The sequence below is a fragment of the Puma concolor genome, chromosome B2 (assembly GCF_028749965.1).
Source record: "Puma concolor isolate L17-30 chromosome B2, mPumCon1.1.hap2, whole genome shotgun sequence".
NCBI lineage: Eukaryota > Metazoa > Chordata > Mammalia > Carnivora > Felidae > Puma > Puma concolor.
In genome coordinates this window covers 36336865-36352947 of record NC_141671.1, presented here as the reverse complement: position 1 = coordinate 36352947, position 16083 = coordinate 36336865, and the positions used below count along the sequence as shown (strand labels likewise).

General features: G+C 47.7%; 1 protein-coding gene across 9 annotated transcripts in view; it reads right to left on the bottom strand.

Annotated features, from left to right (window-relative positions):
- Positions 1-4300: 4300 nt before the first annotated feature.
- CB2H6orf89 (chromosome B2 C6orf89 homolog) overlaps positions 4301-16083 on the bottom strand; it is a 46052-nt gene continuing 34269 nt past the window's right edge. For 7 of the 9 annotated variants that reach the window (XM_025925440.2, XM_086706718.1, XM_086706720.1 and 4 more), the window contains 3 exons: positions 15907-16036; positions 12745-12868; positions 4301-9673 (listed from right to left, as the gene is read on the bottom strand). In XM_025925440.2, the coding sequence (XP_025781225.1) occupies positions 9579-9673; positions 12745-12868; positions 15907-16036 (349 nt within the window). In that variant the 3' untranslated portion in view covers positions 4301-9578. Of the gene's footprint in view, positions 9674-12744; positions 12869-15906; positions 16037-16083 lie in introns of those variants that run through there. The other 2 variants (XM_086706717.1, XM_086706721.1) reach the window with 2 other exon arrangements.

Here is a 16083-nt window from a genome sequence, read left to right as displayed (position 1 = left end):
AGATGACCTAGGTTATGGTGAGGACCCTGGGTACAATACCCCAGAGGCATGATCCATGAAAGACACAATTGAGAAGCTAGATTTTATTAAAACATAAAACTTCTGTAGTACAAAAGACAATGTCAAGAGAATGAGAAGACAAACCACTGAATGGGAGAAAATATTTCTAAAAGATATGACTGATAAAGGACTGGTATCCAAAATATACCAAGAACTCTTAAAACTTAAGAATGAGAAAACGAACAACCTGATTACAAAATAGCCAAAGGCCCGAACAGACACCCCAGAGAAGAGGTTACACACGTGAGAAGTAAGCATATGTCACAGAGAATTGCAAATTAAAACAACAATGAGATTTCACGACCCAACTATTAGAATGGCCAAAATCCAGGACATGGGCAACACCAAAAGCTGGTGAGGGTGTGTTGTAACAGGAACTGTCATTCATTACTGGTGGGAAGGCAAAATGGTACAGTCATTTTGGAAACATTTGGCAGTTTCTTACAAAACTAAACATTATTCTTGCCATATGATCCATCAGTCATGCTTCTTTGGGTAATTATCCAACAGAATTGAAAACTATGTTTATACAGGGGCACCTGGGTGGCTCAGTCAGTTAGACTGACTTCAGTTCAGGTCATGATCTCACAGTTTGTGGGTTTGAGCCCCGCATCAGGCTCTGTGCTGACAGCTCAGAGCCTGGAGCCTGCTTCAGATTCTGTGTCTCCCTCTCTCTCTCTGCTTCTCCCCCATTCGTGCTGTGTGTGTGTGTGTCTCTCTCTCTCAAAAATAAATATTAAAAAAAAAAAAAAGAAGCGGTGTCTAGGTGACTCAGTTGGTTAAGTGTCCGACTTTGGTTCAGGTCATGATCTTGTGGTTCATGAGTTTGAGCTCTGTGTCAGGCTGTGCTGACAGCTCAGAGCCTGGAGCCTGCTTCGGATTCTGTTGTCTCCCTCTCTCTCTGCCCCTCCCCTGCTCGCACTCTGTCTCTTTCTCAAATATAAACATTTTTTAAAAAATCAAAAAAGAAAAAAAACTATGTCCGTGCAAAATGATGCACACAAGATGTTTATAGTAGCTTTATTCATAATTGCCAAAACTTGGAGGCAACGAAGATGTCTTTCAGTAGGTGAGTGGATAAATAGACAATGGTATACCCAGACCACAGATAATTGTTCAGCACTAAAAAGAAATGAACTAGGGGTGCCTGGTTTGTTCAGTCAGTTAAGTGTCTGACTTCAGCTCAGGTAGTGATCTCGCAGTTGGTGGGTTCAAGCCCCACATTGGGCTCTCTGCTGTCAGCACAGAGCCCAGTTCAGATCCTCTCTCCCCCTCTCTCTCTACCCATCTCCACTTGTGCTGTCTCAAAATAAATAAACTTGGGGTGCCTGGGTGGCTCAGTCGGTTAAGCGTCCGACTTCGGCTCAGGTCATGATTTTGCAGTGAGTTTGAGCCCCGCGTCGGGCTCTGTGCTGACAGCTCAGAGCCTGGAGCCTGTTTCAGATTCTGCGTCTCCCTCTCTCTGACCCTCCCCCGTTCATGCTCTGTCTCTGTCTCAAAAATAAATAAACGTTAAAAAATTTTTTTTGAAAAAAAAAGATAAATAAAAATAAACTTAAAAAAAAAAAGAGCTATCAAGCCATGAAAAGACATGTAAGAAACTTAAATGCATATTTCTAAGTGAAAGAAATTAATTTGAAAATGTTGGGGCGCCTGGGTGGCTCAGTGGTTTGAGTCTGACTTCGGCTCAGGTCATGATCTCACAGTTTGTGTGAGCCCCACATTGGGCTCTGTGCGGACAGCTCAGAGCCTGGAGCCTGCTTCAGATTCTGTTTCCCTCTCTCTCTGCCCCTCCCCCAGCTCGCGTGCTCTCTCTCTCTCAAAAATAAATAAACATTAAAAAAGAAAAGAAAAGAAAAAGGCTGTCTGACATTCTGGAAAGGCAAAACTATGGAGACAGCAAAAAGACCAGTGGTTGCCAGGGATTAGTTAGCAGGGAGGGAGGGATGACTAGGCAGAGCCTAGCGGATTTTTAGGGTGGTGAACTATTCTGTATGATACTATAGTGGTGGAGACATGTTAGTATACATTTGTCCAAACCCACAGAGTGTGTAACACCAAGAGAACCCTAGTGTGACTATGGACTTTGGGGATAATGAGGGTGTCAATGTAGGTTTGATTACATCAGTAGTGGGGGAGGTTGTGTTGGTGGGGTGGGGGGCGGTCAGAGGGTGTATGGGAACTCTTTCTGCTCAATTTTGTTGTGAACCTAAAAGTGCTCTAAAAAAATAAAGTTTTTTAATAAAAATAAAAAAAAAGAAAAGAAAAGAAAGAAAGAAGAAGAAAAACCAGCCTGGATGTTTCCAGGAATTACAGATGGTTCCGTAGGGGCGAGGCACAGTAACTGAGGAGGGGAAGCAAAGGTCAGGAGTGGAATGTGCTGGAGGGGTTGGCCGGGACGTACGCTGTGGGTAATGGAGCATCACTGGGGAGTGCTGAGCAAGGGCGTACGGGGGCAGGTGCCGCAGCAAGGGCACTGTGGCAGCCCTGTGGGTGGTGAACTGAGACGGCAGAGTGTACCCAAGAAACAGGCAACCACTGGCAGAGTCTAGGCGTGGAGTGGCAAGGCTCTAAACCAGGACAGGACATGCAACAGGGAGGCAGAACTCTCCAGAGCTTGGTCCTGATCAGAAGCAGAGGCCGAGAGAAAAGACAGGAGCTCTCTGAGGCTGCCACAGTCGTTCTGGACACAGTGAACTAGAGGCACTTTGGGAGACAAACTGGGGGAATGAGCTTGCGACACTTGGGTTTACAAAACTAGGGCTCGGGCGAGAAGCGTGGGCGGGGAACGTAGGGTGGAGGTGACTCGGCCCTGGGTGGAAGGGAAGGCACAGAGCCAAGGCCTTGCAGGGAGAGGGCGGAGGGTCGGTAGGAGACACCAAAGTTTCAGAGTCAGGTGGAAAAAAGGAAATTCTACAAAGGAGACAGAAGTGGAAAAGAGGAGGTTCAGGAAGGGAGTAGTGAATCTCACAGAAGCCAAGGGAAGCAGACGTTCTCCAGGAGTGTCAAGTGCTACAGGGAAAGAAGGACACTGAAACCTGGTGACTTTGTCACCTTTTTACATGAGATCAAGCCCTGGCCCCTTTCTTGTTGAACTCCAGCTTCCAAGTAGGCAAATGAATACTACCGTGGAATGGGTTGAGATTCGAATTTTTGAAGAATATGCATTAGCCGGAGCAAAGAAGGATGAATGTTCTTGTTTTAAAACAAGTATTTTTGTTCTTAAAAAATCTTTTTTTATTTATCGAGAGAGAGAGGGAGAGGGAGAGGGCACGTGCGAGTGGGGGAGAGAGAGAATCCCAAGCAGGCTCCATGCTCAGGCACCCCAAAACAAGCGTTTCTAAAATGAACTCTAAGCTTCTTGACTTAGAATCCAAACAGTCATTAAACAGGACTTTACCATCGGTAAGAGAACAATGGAATAAATGGGGGCGTCCACACCTTGGAGCATCAACCATTAAATAGGAAGGCTTGGAGCTATACCAGGGGACTTCAAGAGAACTCTGTGAGGTACTAAGGAAAGTGACAGACACGTGCCTGGAATACAGTCACATTTTAGATAAAGCAAGGACAAGAATCTTGATTCAGGATTATGATTAGAGAGCATGGAGGAAGCCATGGAAACACGCGCACGGTTGTGTATATATTACATAGACCTGATCAGGGAAGGGGGCGAGTCACATGGGGGAGAGGAAAAAATCTCTAGCAAGCAACCAAGGAAAGACAGGACACTAAGCAGTATATAGGAAACAGTTCTATTTATGCATTTATATAAAACTGTGTAGATAAAAGACACTACCAAAAAGAAATTACCACACCAAAAGGACTTAACTCAAACCTGCACCGAGTGAACAGAAGGCTGAGAGTGGCCCTCATCAGTGGCAGCTGGCTCACGTGGGCCAGCAAGAGGCCTGGCTGTCCCCCTGTGAGGACCGAGGACATCCACAGGTGAGGCGACACTGTGATGACATCCGGCCCATGTGCAGCCGGCCGGGGAGACAGAAAAGGGCATGCGGGGTCTTATCTGAATTCTGGGCCAAGTGCAGGGATGTGGAGAAAAGAGGAGTCTCATAAAGCTGGGAGAGAATTTTAGGGAGGACCAAGGCCGGGGCGGCGGCGTGGGGGGAACAAGTGACCAGGCCCCTGGGGCCTGCCTCATGAGTAGGATGTGGCTAGAGGTCTCCTCAGTTATGGGACAAGAGAGAACTGGAAATTTAAGAATGACACCGAGTATGGGACAGTTTTTATCAACCGACATACACACTTTTAATTGCAAAAGTAAAAACTTTCATTACATAAAACTTTAATTTACATACATTCTTTACACGGTGGAAGTCGTACGAGTTTGCAGCACGTTAAGTTACTGTCAACATTCTGCACTGGACGCATTTTAGAACAGCTCACACTATTCGGAGCACGTGTGCTTGGGACAGGTGTCCATCTGCCTCTGCCTGCCGGGACCTTCCCCGGTTCCCCGAAGATGCACGGCGGCTGTCCTGCCTACCTCCACCCCCCGTCTGGTCCCCCGGCCTCAGTGTCTGTCGCTGCCTCTTCCACGGGAAGGAGCGGGGAGAGAGACCACAGCTAGCTTCTGAGGGTGAAACTGTAGCAAGAAGTTTGGAGGGGAAGTTGCCTGTCATGAGACTAGGGGTTCCTGGGAATGCCATGTGTCTGTCTGATCTTGTCACTGATTCTTGTGCATAAGTGAGAATTTGTTCCTAAGAGGGCCAAAAGTGGCCCAAGGGGCTGGAATTTGAAGGCTGGGACGCTGCTGGTCTTTGAGTAAAGGTGGCTTCACAGGATGACTTCACCTACCCCACAGAGGTGTTGTGAGGAAATGAGGGCAATCAAGCTTGGCACAGAGCTGAGGTCTGGACTCCCCAGATTCTGTCTGAAACGCTAGACTGGGTTCCCTTCTCTACACAGGTGTTTGCAGCTGGGGCTCACGGTTGGATTCATGCCGCCGACAGACGTGCTAAGTGCAAGAGAAACGGTTGGGTCAGCCCCAGGCCTCCACTAGGAGTTACATAACATTTCTTCTCTCCACTATTCTGAAAAGCTCTGGACATTTCCCAGTCTCCGGAGAGAGGAAGATGACAGATGTATTTAGCTCTAATGCTTAAATTATGCAGGGCAGGGAAACCAGACACTAAGGGACCTGGACATCAGACAAGCTGGCTGGAGGACCTCTCACCAAGGCCAGCACTGCGTCCAAGGGTGGGCCCGACTTGGGTGTGGCGCACAACAGGGAGAGCACCTGTCCATCTTCTTGGAGATGCTTTTGTGGAAGAAGCCGCTGGACATTGGGAGGCTGGGGGTGAGGAAGCCAGGGAGACGCACGCTGATGGCGACACAGCACACTCCCAGAGCCTCCTGTTTTTCCTTTGCTATGGGGCTATCTCTATAAGCACCGGCACTTTCCTAGCCTCCTGGCCCTGACACCATCAGCTCTGCGCATAATATGAACAGCTCCAAACACGGAGAGAATCTCAGTCTAGAATGCCATCTAAAGCACATCTGTGGCATGGCCTTCCTTTGACCAATTTTAGTGCGTGATGGGTCACCGCTGAAAGTTAATAAGCAAAGAGTTGTGAACTCAGGAGAGTTTCTCCCCCATCACTAGGAGAGCTCAAAGGCCTAAAAGACCCCTCCGATTAATAACGGATTCTCAAAAGGTAGCCAAGGTTGCCTCTCTCCATGCAACCAGACAGGCAGCTTTCTCTTTCCCCTATAACTTGGGCTTCTCCTGTGGGCAGGGATTAGATGAGAAGGGAACATGTGCTCTGGGGTTTTGAATGTTCATCGTGGAAGCCACTGGTTAAGAAGCAACTCATTCCCGACTATATTAGAATGACTGAGGCCGTCACCTGCAGCTAAGGAACTTTTGATTTTTATAAAAATAATTGTTCCTCCACAGAGGTCTATGCTGGAATTTGGAAGAAGGGAACAGAAACGAGAACTGAAAAACAAGTGAGGTAAACTCTAAGGGGACCCACAACTGGAATTGGGCAGAGTCCCTCTTCTGGTCACACATCTGGAAACATGTGGGGATGGGAAAATGGCTGGACACAGTTGTGTTCCAGCCACACTCACTCTTAAAGAGTTTTCAAACAGGGAGGGAAAAAGTGAAAGGATTTTTATGAAAGTCATCTGGTTAAATTCTCTCCTCTTCCATTTCTGTCCAAGACAGTTTTGAAAACAAACCCTGAAGAGTTCCCGACTTGCTGACCCCCTCCCTCAGTCCTCCTCCCCAATGGGGGCACACCCGAGACAATTAAACCCACATCTTCATTCTTGGGCACCACACTGTGCTGAAGCAGGAAAATAATACACTGCAAAACCAACTACCTATTGGCCAGCAGTTAACTGGTCTAAGCCCTAGTTGTCTGCAGGACTGAGTAACGACTAAAGGAGATCACGTATATGGAGACACTCTTAGGATGGACTGGGCAAATGTTACTCTTCTTTCTCTCAGAAAATGAGCCCAAATCTGCTCACTTCCTAGACTGTTTTGTTTTTCACCAAATAAGTAGATTCTGTTTTGTTTCGTTTTTTTAAAGATTTCATTTTTAAATAACCTCTACACCCAACGTGGGACTCAAACTTACAAACCCTGAGACCAAGAGTCTCACTCTCCACCGACCGAGCCAGCCAGGCACTCCCTAGATTTCTGTTTTCATAAACCGTATTATTTTACTTCCGCTCTTCCCTAAAGCAAATTGGAGATAAGGGAAGAAGATAAGTTCTGCCTCTTTCTATAAGCCTGAACCAGTACAGCGTCTTGTCAATACTGGACTCCTCTGGACCTCAGGACATCTGGAGGTAAGTGCTTCAGACTGCTGCCAGAGCAACCTTCCTCCCCACAGAGCTGATCTGGGGATCCAAATCTCTACTCTGGGAACCTACAAGAAAGCGAACCTAACCCATGTGCGGAGGTCACCACCGTGTCACCTCTCAGTAACCACTCAACAAACTTGCGAGTCCCTGCGGTTTTGTACTTACTGTGGTGGTGGAGGTGGGGGGTTGGTTAGGTGGCCCCACATGCCTCCCCACCCTTCTTCCTCATCTTGATGACCCTCTTTCGTGCACCGGGTCATGTGGAAGGACTTGTGCTGCTTCCGTGGAGGAGCTGGGGGTGGGGGTGGGTGAGCAGCACCCTCACACAAAGCCTTGGGGAGAGATGGACTGGCTGGCCACTGCGGGTCATTCCTGTAGGAAGCCGTTCCTGTACCCTGCTTATCAGAATTGCCTTGAGGATAAGGCCAATTACTTCTGTGTATCCAGTAATTAAGAGCAGAAAACCCTCTGTGGAAAATTTCCTAACAGAAATCTACCCTCAGTTCTGAACTGGGTAGACTTTAAGTAAAGTGAGTCGGAAATGCATGAAAAGTCTCAGCTTATCTGCGGCTACACCATTTTTTGTGGAGCTCGACAGCTCAGGGGCTTGGGGGACTCCCCAGGGGACACTTCAGAAGAGCGACACATGCAAGAGCGACAAGAAGAAAACTTTTCCTAGTCTTTAACGTTTTGAGTTGAAGTGGGTATTTTATGAACATTCGTGGTGTGAAGGGCAGGGGGGAACTGGGGAAGGAACACGGGGTGATTCAAAATGACAAAACAGAAATCTCAACCATCAAGATAGTTTCTTTTTCTACTAAGGAACCCTCTCTTTCGTTAACCCGAAGGGCCTAATTTAAGAAAACTCTGAAGAACTTGTTTACATATAAGCCTTCTCTGTGCGCAGCAGGGGTAAGGACACTGCAAAGGCTCTAAAAGCTTGCGCAAAGCTGGCCTTGAAATGATCCCTCTGATTTCAAACCTCTTAAATCATAACGGCTTAGCAGCATGAGTTTAATATGGACAAAAAATTTTGTTTTTCCCGCATTAACCCACACAAGGCGCGGACTTGTTTAAGAAAAAATTCCCTCAGGTACCATTCATCCTAGTTTCATTTAAGTCCGTGGAGGCAGAGTATTTCCACCCTGAGCTCCGTGAACCATGCTTCTCCTTTACAAGCTCACAAACCAGCCCCTCAGGGACTTGATGATCCCCACTGCTGCTCATGAGAGGGGCTGAGAGAGGGCCCAGGGACGTCCTTGGAGGTGCAGGGGTACGTCCAAGGATGAAGGGGACCCCGCAAGGAGTCACACATTCTGTCCTCACCACCGCCTGCCATTAACCCTGTCACGGCCACCTGGATTCATCCGATTTCTGCAATTCGGAACCAGAGGCTACAGTGTGGTTTTTTCCTTCAGCTGGGTGATGGCATAGCGCCAGAGGCCAGGTATCTAGCAGCATCAGTAAAAGAATAAAGGGGGGGGGGTAAAAAAAGGAAGAAAACTATGTCCTCATTTACACCATTTGGTTAATACACACTAAAAGCACTTGGAGAAAACAATGAGCATAGTGAACCACCCAACTGAAAGAACACAGCTTTATACTGTTACAAATAATAAAAATACCTCACCTTGTTTCCCAAGTACAAAGAGAGAAATCATTTTGAGACAGAGGATCCCACAGTCGCACACCCAGCTGGCAAACACGTGGGGTCTGGAGCTCCTTCCCCAACCACATTACAACATCAGCTTGACACATCTGTAAAACATCTTCCCTGCGGAAAGTTGGACCCTAAAGATCAAACCCGGGGAGGTGCCCTCTCCCCAGGCCAGCGCTCTAACTCATCCCCTCTGAAGACAGTTGGTAAAAGCGACCCAGCTGACAGAAGCGGTGCTGCCTCAGCAATAAAGGGCTCTGCCGAGGGAGGACCAGGAGTCCAGCTTCTGAGAAACCATCCAGATAGGCGAGTGGGAAGGGAAGGGAAGGGTCCTGGGGGTGGGGGTGTGGGGGAGGGGGGGCCGGCATGAGAACCTGATGAGATGGAGGAAAGTATTACTTCGGCAATTACCATTTCAATTATAATCAGACTCCAACCTGACATCACTGAGACTCCAAGGGCCATGGACACTGGGAAGGCAGTGCATCTCTTGAGTGCAATGACATTACTTAATCTTGGTTCTAGATTCCATTCTGCTTGGGAAACTGCAACAGCTTCTTTAATTGACCATGGCTTTCCATAAAAGTATCGGGTGGTGTGGCCAGGAAGACAGGACAAGCAGGCCCACCTCGTAAGGGATGGCCCTGAAGTCAGGACCTGTTGGCTACCCTCTCTGTGGCCAGGGAGCCAGCAGAGGGGATCACACCACACAAGTAAGGGAAGGCATTAGCCCTGTTTCCTGCCTGAGGGGCAGCCTCAAGGCTGCGGTTCCAGAAGGTGTGGAAGAGCCCAGTCTCTCACAGACAGGTACCGGCAAAATCCTGGGGCCAAGCAGGGAGGCTGGAAGAGTCGGGAGGGCCAGGCTCTGGCCATTGCCTCCAGCATACAGCTGGCTCATACACGCATGCATAGGGCAGATAACTAAGTAACCTTAGAAAGTGGTTTCCTCGTTTCTGTTTTTATTTCTCCCCTTTCGATCTGGTCTTCGGACCTCAAAGTTGTTCCTCTGTACAGTTCTTGTTTCCTATAGTTCTGAGAGGGTGGTTCCATCACAGATGACCAAAGGCTGGACCCCTCTGGCTGTAACGTAGACCTTCCAGTGGGTGGCACCGGCATAGCCTTGAAGGGAAACAGCAACAGGAAAGCAGGTGAATGGCAGGGACTGGGCACACCTGTGGGCACGAACAAGGCAGGTCTGCCTGGCATAAATATGCCGTTATTGGTCCTCTCTGTAACCGGATGTCCAATGGGAGCCACTACGAACCCAAGTGCTTCATCACCACCACTCACCTGGCTAACTATGACTCACAACTCAGTAGATTTACAAAAGCAAGATGCTCTAGATGAGGCTGGTGCTGGGCATCAATTCTCAGACCCATCTCATCTTTCATGGCAAGAAGATACGATGAGTTCTGAGGGAAGGAGGACCCCCCCATCCAAGTCTCCTAATGTTATCGGTCACATGGCCTCATTATAGAACATCCAGAATCGCTCAGACCAGCACTTCCTGAACTGTGTTCTGCAAATAGTAACATGCTGTTAGGATAGTCCAATGGGTTCCATGGTCAAGGAAGTTTGAGAAAGTTTGAGAAACACTAGGTTCCTCTAAGGCTTCTGGAGACTTCTGTACACTAATGTGCACTATGTAATCACAAGACAGGCAGTTCCCCAAATCAACTGATCCAACAGCCCTATTTGCCAAGGGCTTTTCTAAGGGGCTCCTGTTCCCATCCCTAGGGTCATCAGTGATCTGAAGAACTGTTTAGGAAACACTGACCCTACATTATTTGAGTGGAGTAGGAAGGTAGACTTAAAAGCTTTAAAAACTTGGAACACTTCAATAAACTCCTGATGGAAAATTATCTAGAGTGCGACATACCTTACCCATCATTAAATTGAGAGCACTGAACAGAATTTAACCTCTACTTAGTGACTCAAGAAAGGCCACTATGGGGGTGCGTGAGTGGCTCGGTCGGTTAAGCGTCCGACTTCGGCTCAGATCATGGTCTTGCGGTCCATGAGTTTGAGCCCCGCATCTGTGCTTGCTGTGGATTCTGTGTCTCCCTCTCTCTCTGCCCCTCCCTCGCTCACACGGTCTCTTTTTCTCAAAAATAAACATTAAAAAAATAAAAAAATAAAAAAAAGAAAGAAAGAAAGGCCACTATGGGCAGTGACTCATCAACCACGGCAGGTGGATGATGAAGCATTCTTGAAAATGCTTCTCATCACAGGTTTTCTGGTGATGTGTATTCCTGTCCCCTTCCTGTCTGCCTTCAGAGGACAATGCTTACTTCGGCAAAAACCATAGAACCTACTTATCACAGTGCCATTCTTTAGGGCCCCCCAAAATGCTAGAGCTGCCAGCTGTCCTACAAGCACTGAATTATTCTCCTTTGCTGTCAGGGTCCGCTTCCTGTGCTCATCTTTAACTGTGGCAGCCGCAGCCACCGCGTCTATTTCTGCCACTGCTTCAGAAGCTCACTGTCCTCCCCAGCCGGCCCTACCCCGTTCTTCTCCCAGACCTGCCCTCCCCCTCTTGTTGTAGTCAGTTCCCCATCCCTTCTCCACGTTGCTGTCCTGCGGCTGGCCTTTCATGCCCACAGGGCTCCTTTCCTTCTCGTCAGCAAGCCGGCCAGTCACAGCCCGGCAGGTTATCATGCTCCGGATTTTCGGCTTTTCATTGCTATTCCCACCAGCCTTTGATGCTCAAAGCTTCTTTGATCACTGCCAGCCATCCATTTATTCCCCCCAATTCTTTAATTGGCATTCTAGAGGTTTGTGGGATCCAGGAACCTAAAATTTGGATTACTAAGGTGTTTCTGTAGTTGTCTGAACTGTCTGGCATTTGCAGAACATAAGACAGAGACTTTTTCAAGCATAACTACGCACTCTCAAGCCCAAATGCCATCCATACAGGCTTGTGCAATAGACATGCCTCATGGAAGGGTCACTCCGCTACGGGAAAATAGCTTCAAAAACAATTTCTACACAAAAATCCTCTTCTTTGCAGTAATTCCCAGGGGCCAGGCCAGCTGTGCTCCATTATCAGTTAACGCTTAATTTGTGCATGATTTTCATTTCTACATTGAAATAAGTTATGTAACATGGATTAAAGCCTGTCATGGTTTGCAGTCTGTATCCTACTTCCAAATGGATGAAAGGTTTCCAGGGACTGGGGTCTTCTAAAGAGGTAAAATTAAAAGAAATCAATTGGGAAACCAGTCTGGGCTCTGTCAGGGACCCTAGGCTTCCCCCTAGGCTTTGTGAGGCAGGAAAAACACAGAGGGCAATAGTGATACTTACTATCTGCTTCCGCCAAGAAAACTCTACTGTCAAACTGATTGCTACGGACAGCAGTTGATTCAAACTTGTTTCTTTGGAAAGGATTTTTAGAATATAATGCACAGAATAAGCCACAGTTGGGAAATCATGGAGCCAACGGTGAGTCATGACTGTGAGGCTATGACTTGGCAGTGGGACCCACACGGAAGGGAATATTTCCTCATGGGGTCATTGCCCTTACATACTGCTCGCACTGCGTTATTAGCAAAAGAGACACAGAGAGGGTTTCCTCAAATCTAGAATTGTACCTCCCCTGGCCTGCCCCTGGTGAAGGAGACACTTAAAGCTTGATGCTTTGCCTAGGTGATGGGAGGAACTTGGGATGGTCACCTCTCCTCTCTGGGTCTCAATCTCTCCTCATCTGTAAAATAAAGGATTGCTCTAAAGATTTGCTTCTTTTTTTTTAATGTTTATTTTTGAGAGAGCATGAGTGGAGGAGGGGCAGAGAGAGAGGGAGACAGAGGGTCTGAAGGGGGCTCTGCACTCTCGGCAGGGCTCGAACTCACGAACCGTGAGATCATGACCTGAGCTGCAGTTGGACGCTCAACCGACCGAGTCACCCAGGTGCCCTTAAACATTTTCTATAATGCCTTCTAACTTGAAGTTTCTAAGACCAATGGAACACATCGCATATTCTAAATATATACAAAACGAGGCCCTTCTCTGCTACATTTCCTTATTAGTTGTTCTACCGAGCATAAATACTGACTCTGTCCATAAAGGAATGCTCTTTTTGACTCTATTTAATTGAAGCTTTCTGAAGGCAATATTTAATTCTTAGAATATTTTCTGAGTTAAAAACTACAAAGATCCTGAAACTGACCTTGCCCCCTGGGGGCCCCACCTACCAATATCCCCTGGCTCTAGCGGCATCGCCACGGACTGGCAGTGTCTTCGGCACTGGGAGGGAGGGATGAGCTGCAACATGGCCTCGCCGCTGCCAATGATAAATAGGTCATGCATTCTATGCATCTGGAGAGGAGAAAAAAAAAAAAAAAACAAGGAAGAAGAGGAAGGAAAAGGAAACAAAATAAAACCCAGTGGCACGGGAGATGAACGTACACAAATCTGTCTATATATGGCTCTGAGTTTCATACCAGCCTAAGCAACAAAGAAAACAGAACCAATAACACAATTCGCGATTATGTCCGAAAGACAAAAACAAACTAGTTTCTCGTAAGCGTGGCATCTCCTGATCTTGAGACCAGGGTGAAATCTCTTCTGTGGGTTCTCCTAAAGAGACATCCTCAACAAATAGCCCGAATGTAGATCTAGCACGAGCTTCGTAATTCATGACTACTTCTAGCCACAGCTCCAAAGTAGGCTAAAGGCAAATCATCTCAGTGCATTTTAACAGAAGTCTAGCAGAGGCCAACACATAGTGGTCTAAGTATACAATCTTCTGAGGGTCTGGTGTGAGCCAGATTTTTATTTTTTTTATTTTTCTAATATTTATTTATTTATGAGAGAGACACAGAGTGTGCGTGGGGGAGGGGCAGAGACAGAAGGGGGACACAGAATCCGAAGCAGGCTCCAGGCCCCAAGCTGTCAGCACAGAGCCCGACGCGGGGCTCGAACTCACGACCCGTGAGACCATGACCTGAGGCAAAGTTGGACGCTTAACCAACTGAGCCACCCAGGTACTCCAGCTGGAATTTTTTAGAGAAACAGACGGTCTGCATATCCTTTGGGCAACGTAGTATCATTTCTAGGATATTATTTCTTACTGCCAGAGTTTTGATGAGAATTGAACAGCAGGAAGTTCAAGTTCACTCTTTCGGGCAAGACCTAGGTGAGCAGATCTATCCTGCTACTGACTAAAAAGTAGTGACAGTAAGATTGGCCTCAGAGTTTGAATACCAAGGAGACAACTGGGCTATGCACGCCCACAGGTAACTACTGCACCATGAGGGATACCACTGCCGCCAGTAGGCATTAAGGGAAACCTGCTGTGTGCCAGGAACAGCTGCAAAGGTGGTGTTGGGGTAGGCAGGGAGTAGGGACAAAGGGAGAAGCTGACCTTGCTCAGGCTCCTCTTCCTACCTAGATGGTGAGAGAAAACCTTCAGGACCTCCCCTCCCTGTCCCCTCCAGGAATAGCTTTTCTGTGTCCGCATAGCGCAAGGGTCTGAAGTCTGACTCCCTGGGCCGTGTCCTGATTTTCTCTTCACCACTTGGGCTTCCAGAGGTTTGGTTTTAGCTCCATCTTCTTGTGTCTCCAACCCTGGGCTCTCTGTTGCTCTCAGAGCAGGCCGTGGCCACGACTCCATTTCCATGGCAACACTAGAGCCATTCAACTGCCACTGTCATGACAGAAGGAAGACTAACTAAGGAGGACTACTGGCTTGCAAATGACTGGCAGAAGCCCTGACATCTGCGGTCTTGAAGAAATTCCAGAAGACCAAAACCAAGTGGATGTATCTCTTTTTCATACAGGCCCGAGAGGGGGCAGAACCAGGTTCCTCCCCACCCAGGATGGGAAGAAATGGACACCAGGATGGAGCAGGCCAGCCCTGGGCAACACCGTGGACTGGGTGAGGTGGGCCTTGGAGCCCTTCACCTCTTTCCCCAGTGCCTCGCCTCTTGCAATCAGACCCCACTTCTCATCTTCTATTCTAAGGTTGCCTCTGGGATCCCAGGCGCACAGACATGTGACTTTACCAGGGTCTAGGGGCCCAGGGATGTGGACAACAGGGCGGAGTAACAAGGCTGAAGAAAAAGGAAAGCCTGGGCCAGGGCGGGGAGCAGATGCTCTAAGAAACCAGACTCTCAGGATTTTTGCCTATTTGGACCACTCCCCTTCCCAAAACATGCTTGCGAACCACAAGATGACTCTGATAGGCGTCTGAGTAACTTAGTATTTACCCTGTTGGCGGGGTTCCTCGGAGTCCCTGTTAAGCAGACTGGTGAAATTAACTTCAGATTCAAGTGGGAAAACCAAGATAAAGATAAAAGCTTTCGCCCCAAATTGTATCATAATTATGAAGATGAAATCATACTGGGGCCCGGAGTTCTAGCTGGGGACAGCAGAATAAACGTCTTTAAAATCTGAGGCAAGATCCCAGCACCTCCACCCTACTGCTGGCAGACAGAAGTTCTCACTCCTAGACAAAATGATTGTTTTTATAGGCTTTGAAATTCCTTTAACACGATTCAGCAAATCTGGAGCCAAACAATAGTATTGGGAGGTTGAAAACACAACCCGGAGTTGGTAGGGGTCACAGTTTGGGAAATTTCATCCTTTTAATTCTTCCAAACCAATCCAAACTCAAAAACGGTCCTCAGGAATGAGACTCAACAAAAGGGCAATTCAGAGAAAAGTAAACAGACACAACTCAGAACGGCTTTTACCCAGTCCACTCGCCCCAGAGGGGTAAAAGTGGGCTCTGGGTACTTGGCCATGGACTGAGCAAGAAGTGTTGCCACCCAAACTAGTCTGCCTGCCTTGGGCACGTGCCCATCAACCCTTTTGTCCCCAAACCTCTCAAGCTTTCTGCTTAGCTAGTTCTCTACCCGAAGTTTCTTATTTGTTTATTTCTGGGGAAAGCCAACCTGGGAATTGGGTGGGTAGAGCCCTCCTATTAACTTCCTGTGTCCTTGGGCAAATCATTACTCTCTCTGGGGCTCAGTGTCCCTAGACACAAAATGAGTAAGTTGGGGCATTCATTTACGGTTTGCCTGCTTTACACTTTGAGGTAGGGAACTCAGACTAACTGCATGCTTGGGTCCTTTCAAATTTTAGGATTCTACTTCCTAATGTAGAAAAGTAGCTTGCCCCCAAGTGTCTAGAGCAGGAAACAGATCTGCAAGGTAACTAGACTTTAAGCATGCCTTCATAACAGGGCAGGCCACACCAGGTCCCCTGGCAAGCAACAGGCAGAGAACTTCAGGTCATGTGGATGTCCCTTCAAGTCACCCTGAGTTGACACGTAGGGAAGGAAGGGATTATGACATCAGCCCCGGGGCTAAGTGAGGAAAAGCCTCGACCCAAGTCCTCTCAAAATGTCCTACCTTACTACCCACAATAGGTTCCGGTTGAAGAAGGAAGCACTTTTTTATGGAGGCATCTTTTGGAAATGGCAGGTAGGTGAAAACAGGAAAAAGCTCACGTAAAATGTGTGATCTGTTTAGAGGTCTTCTCCTGTAAAAGTTTGGAAGAGACAGAAGTAATTCAGCTGGGCAAGCCGG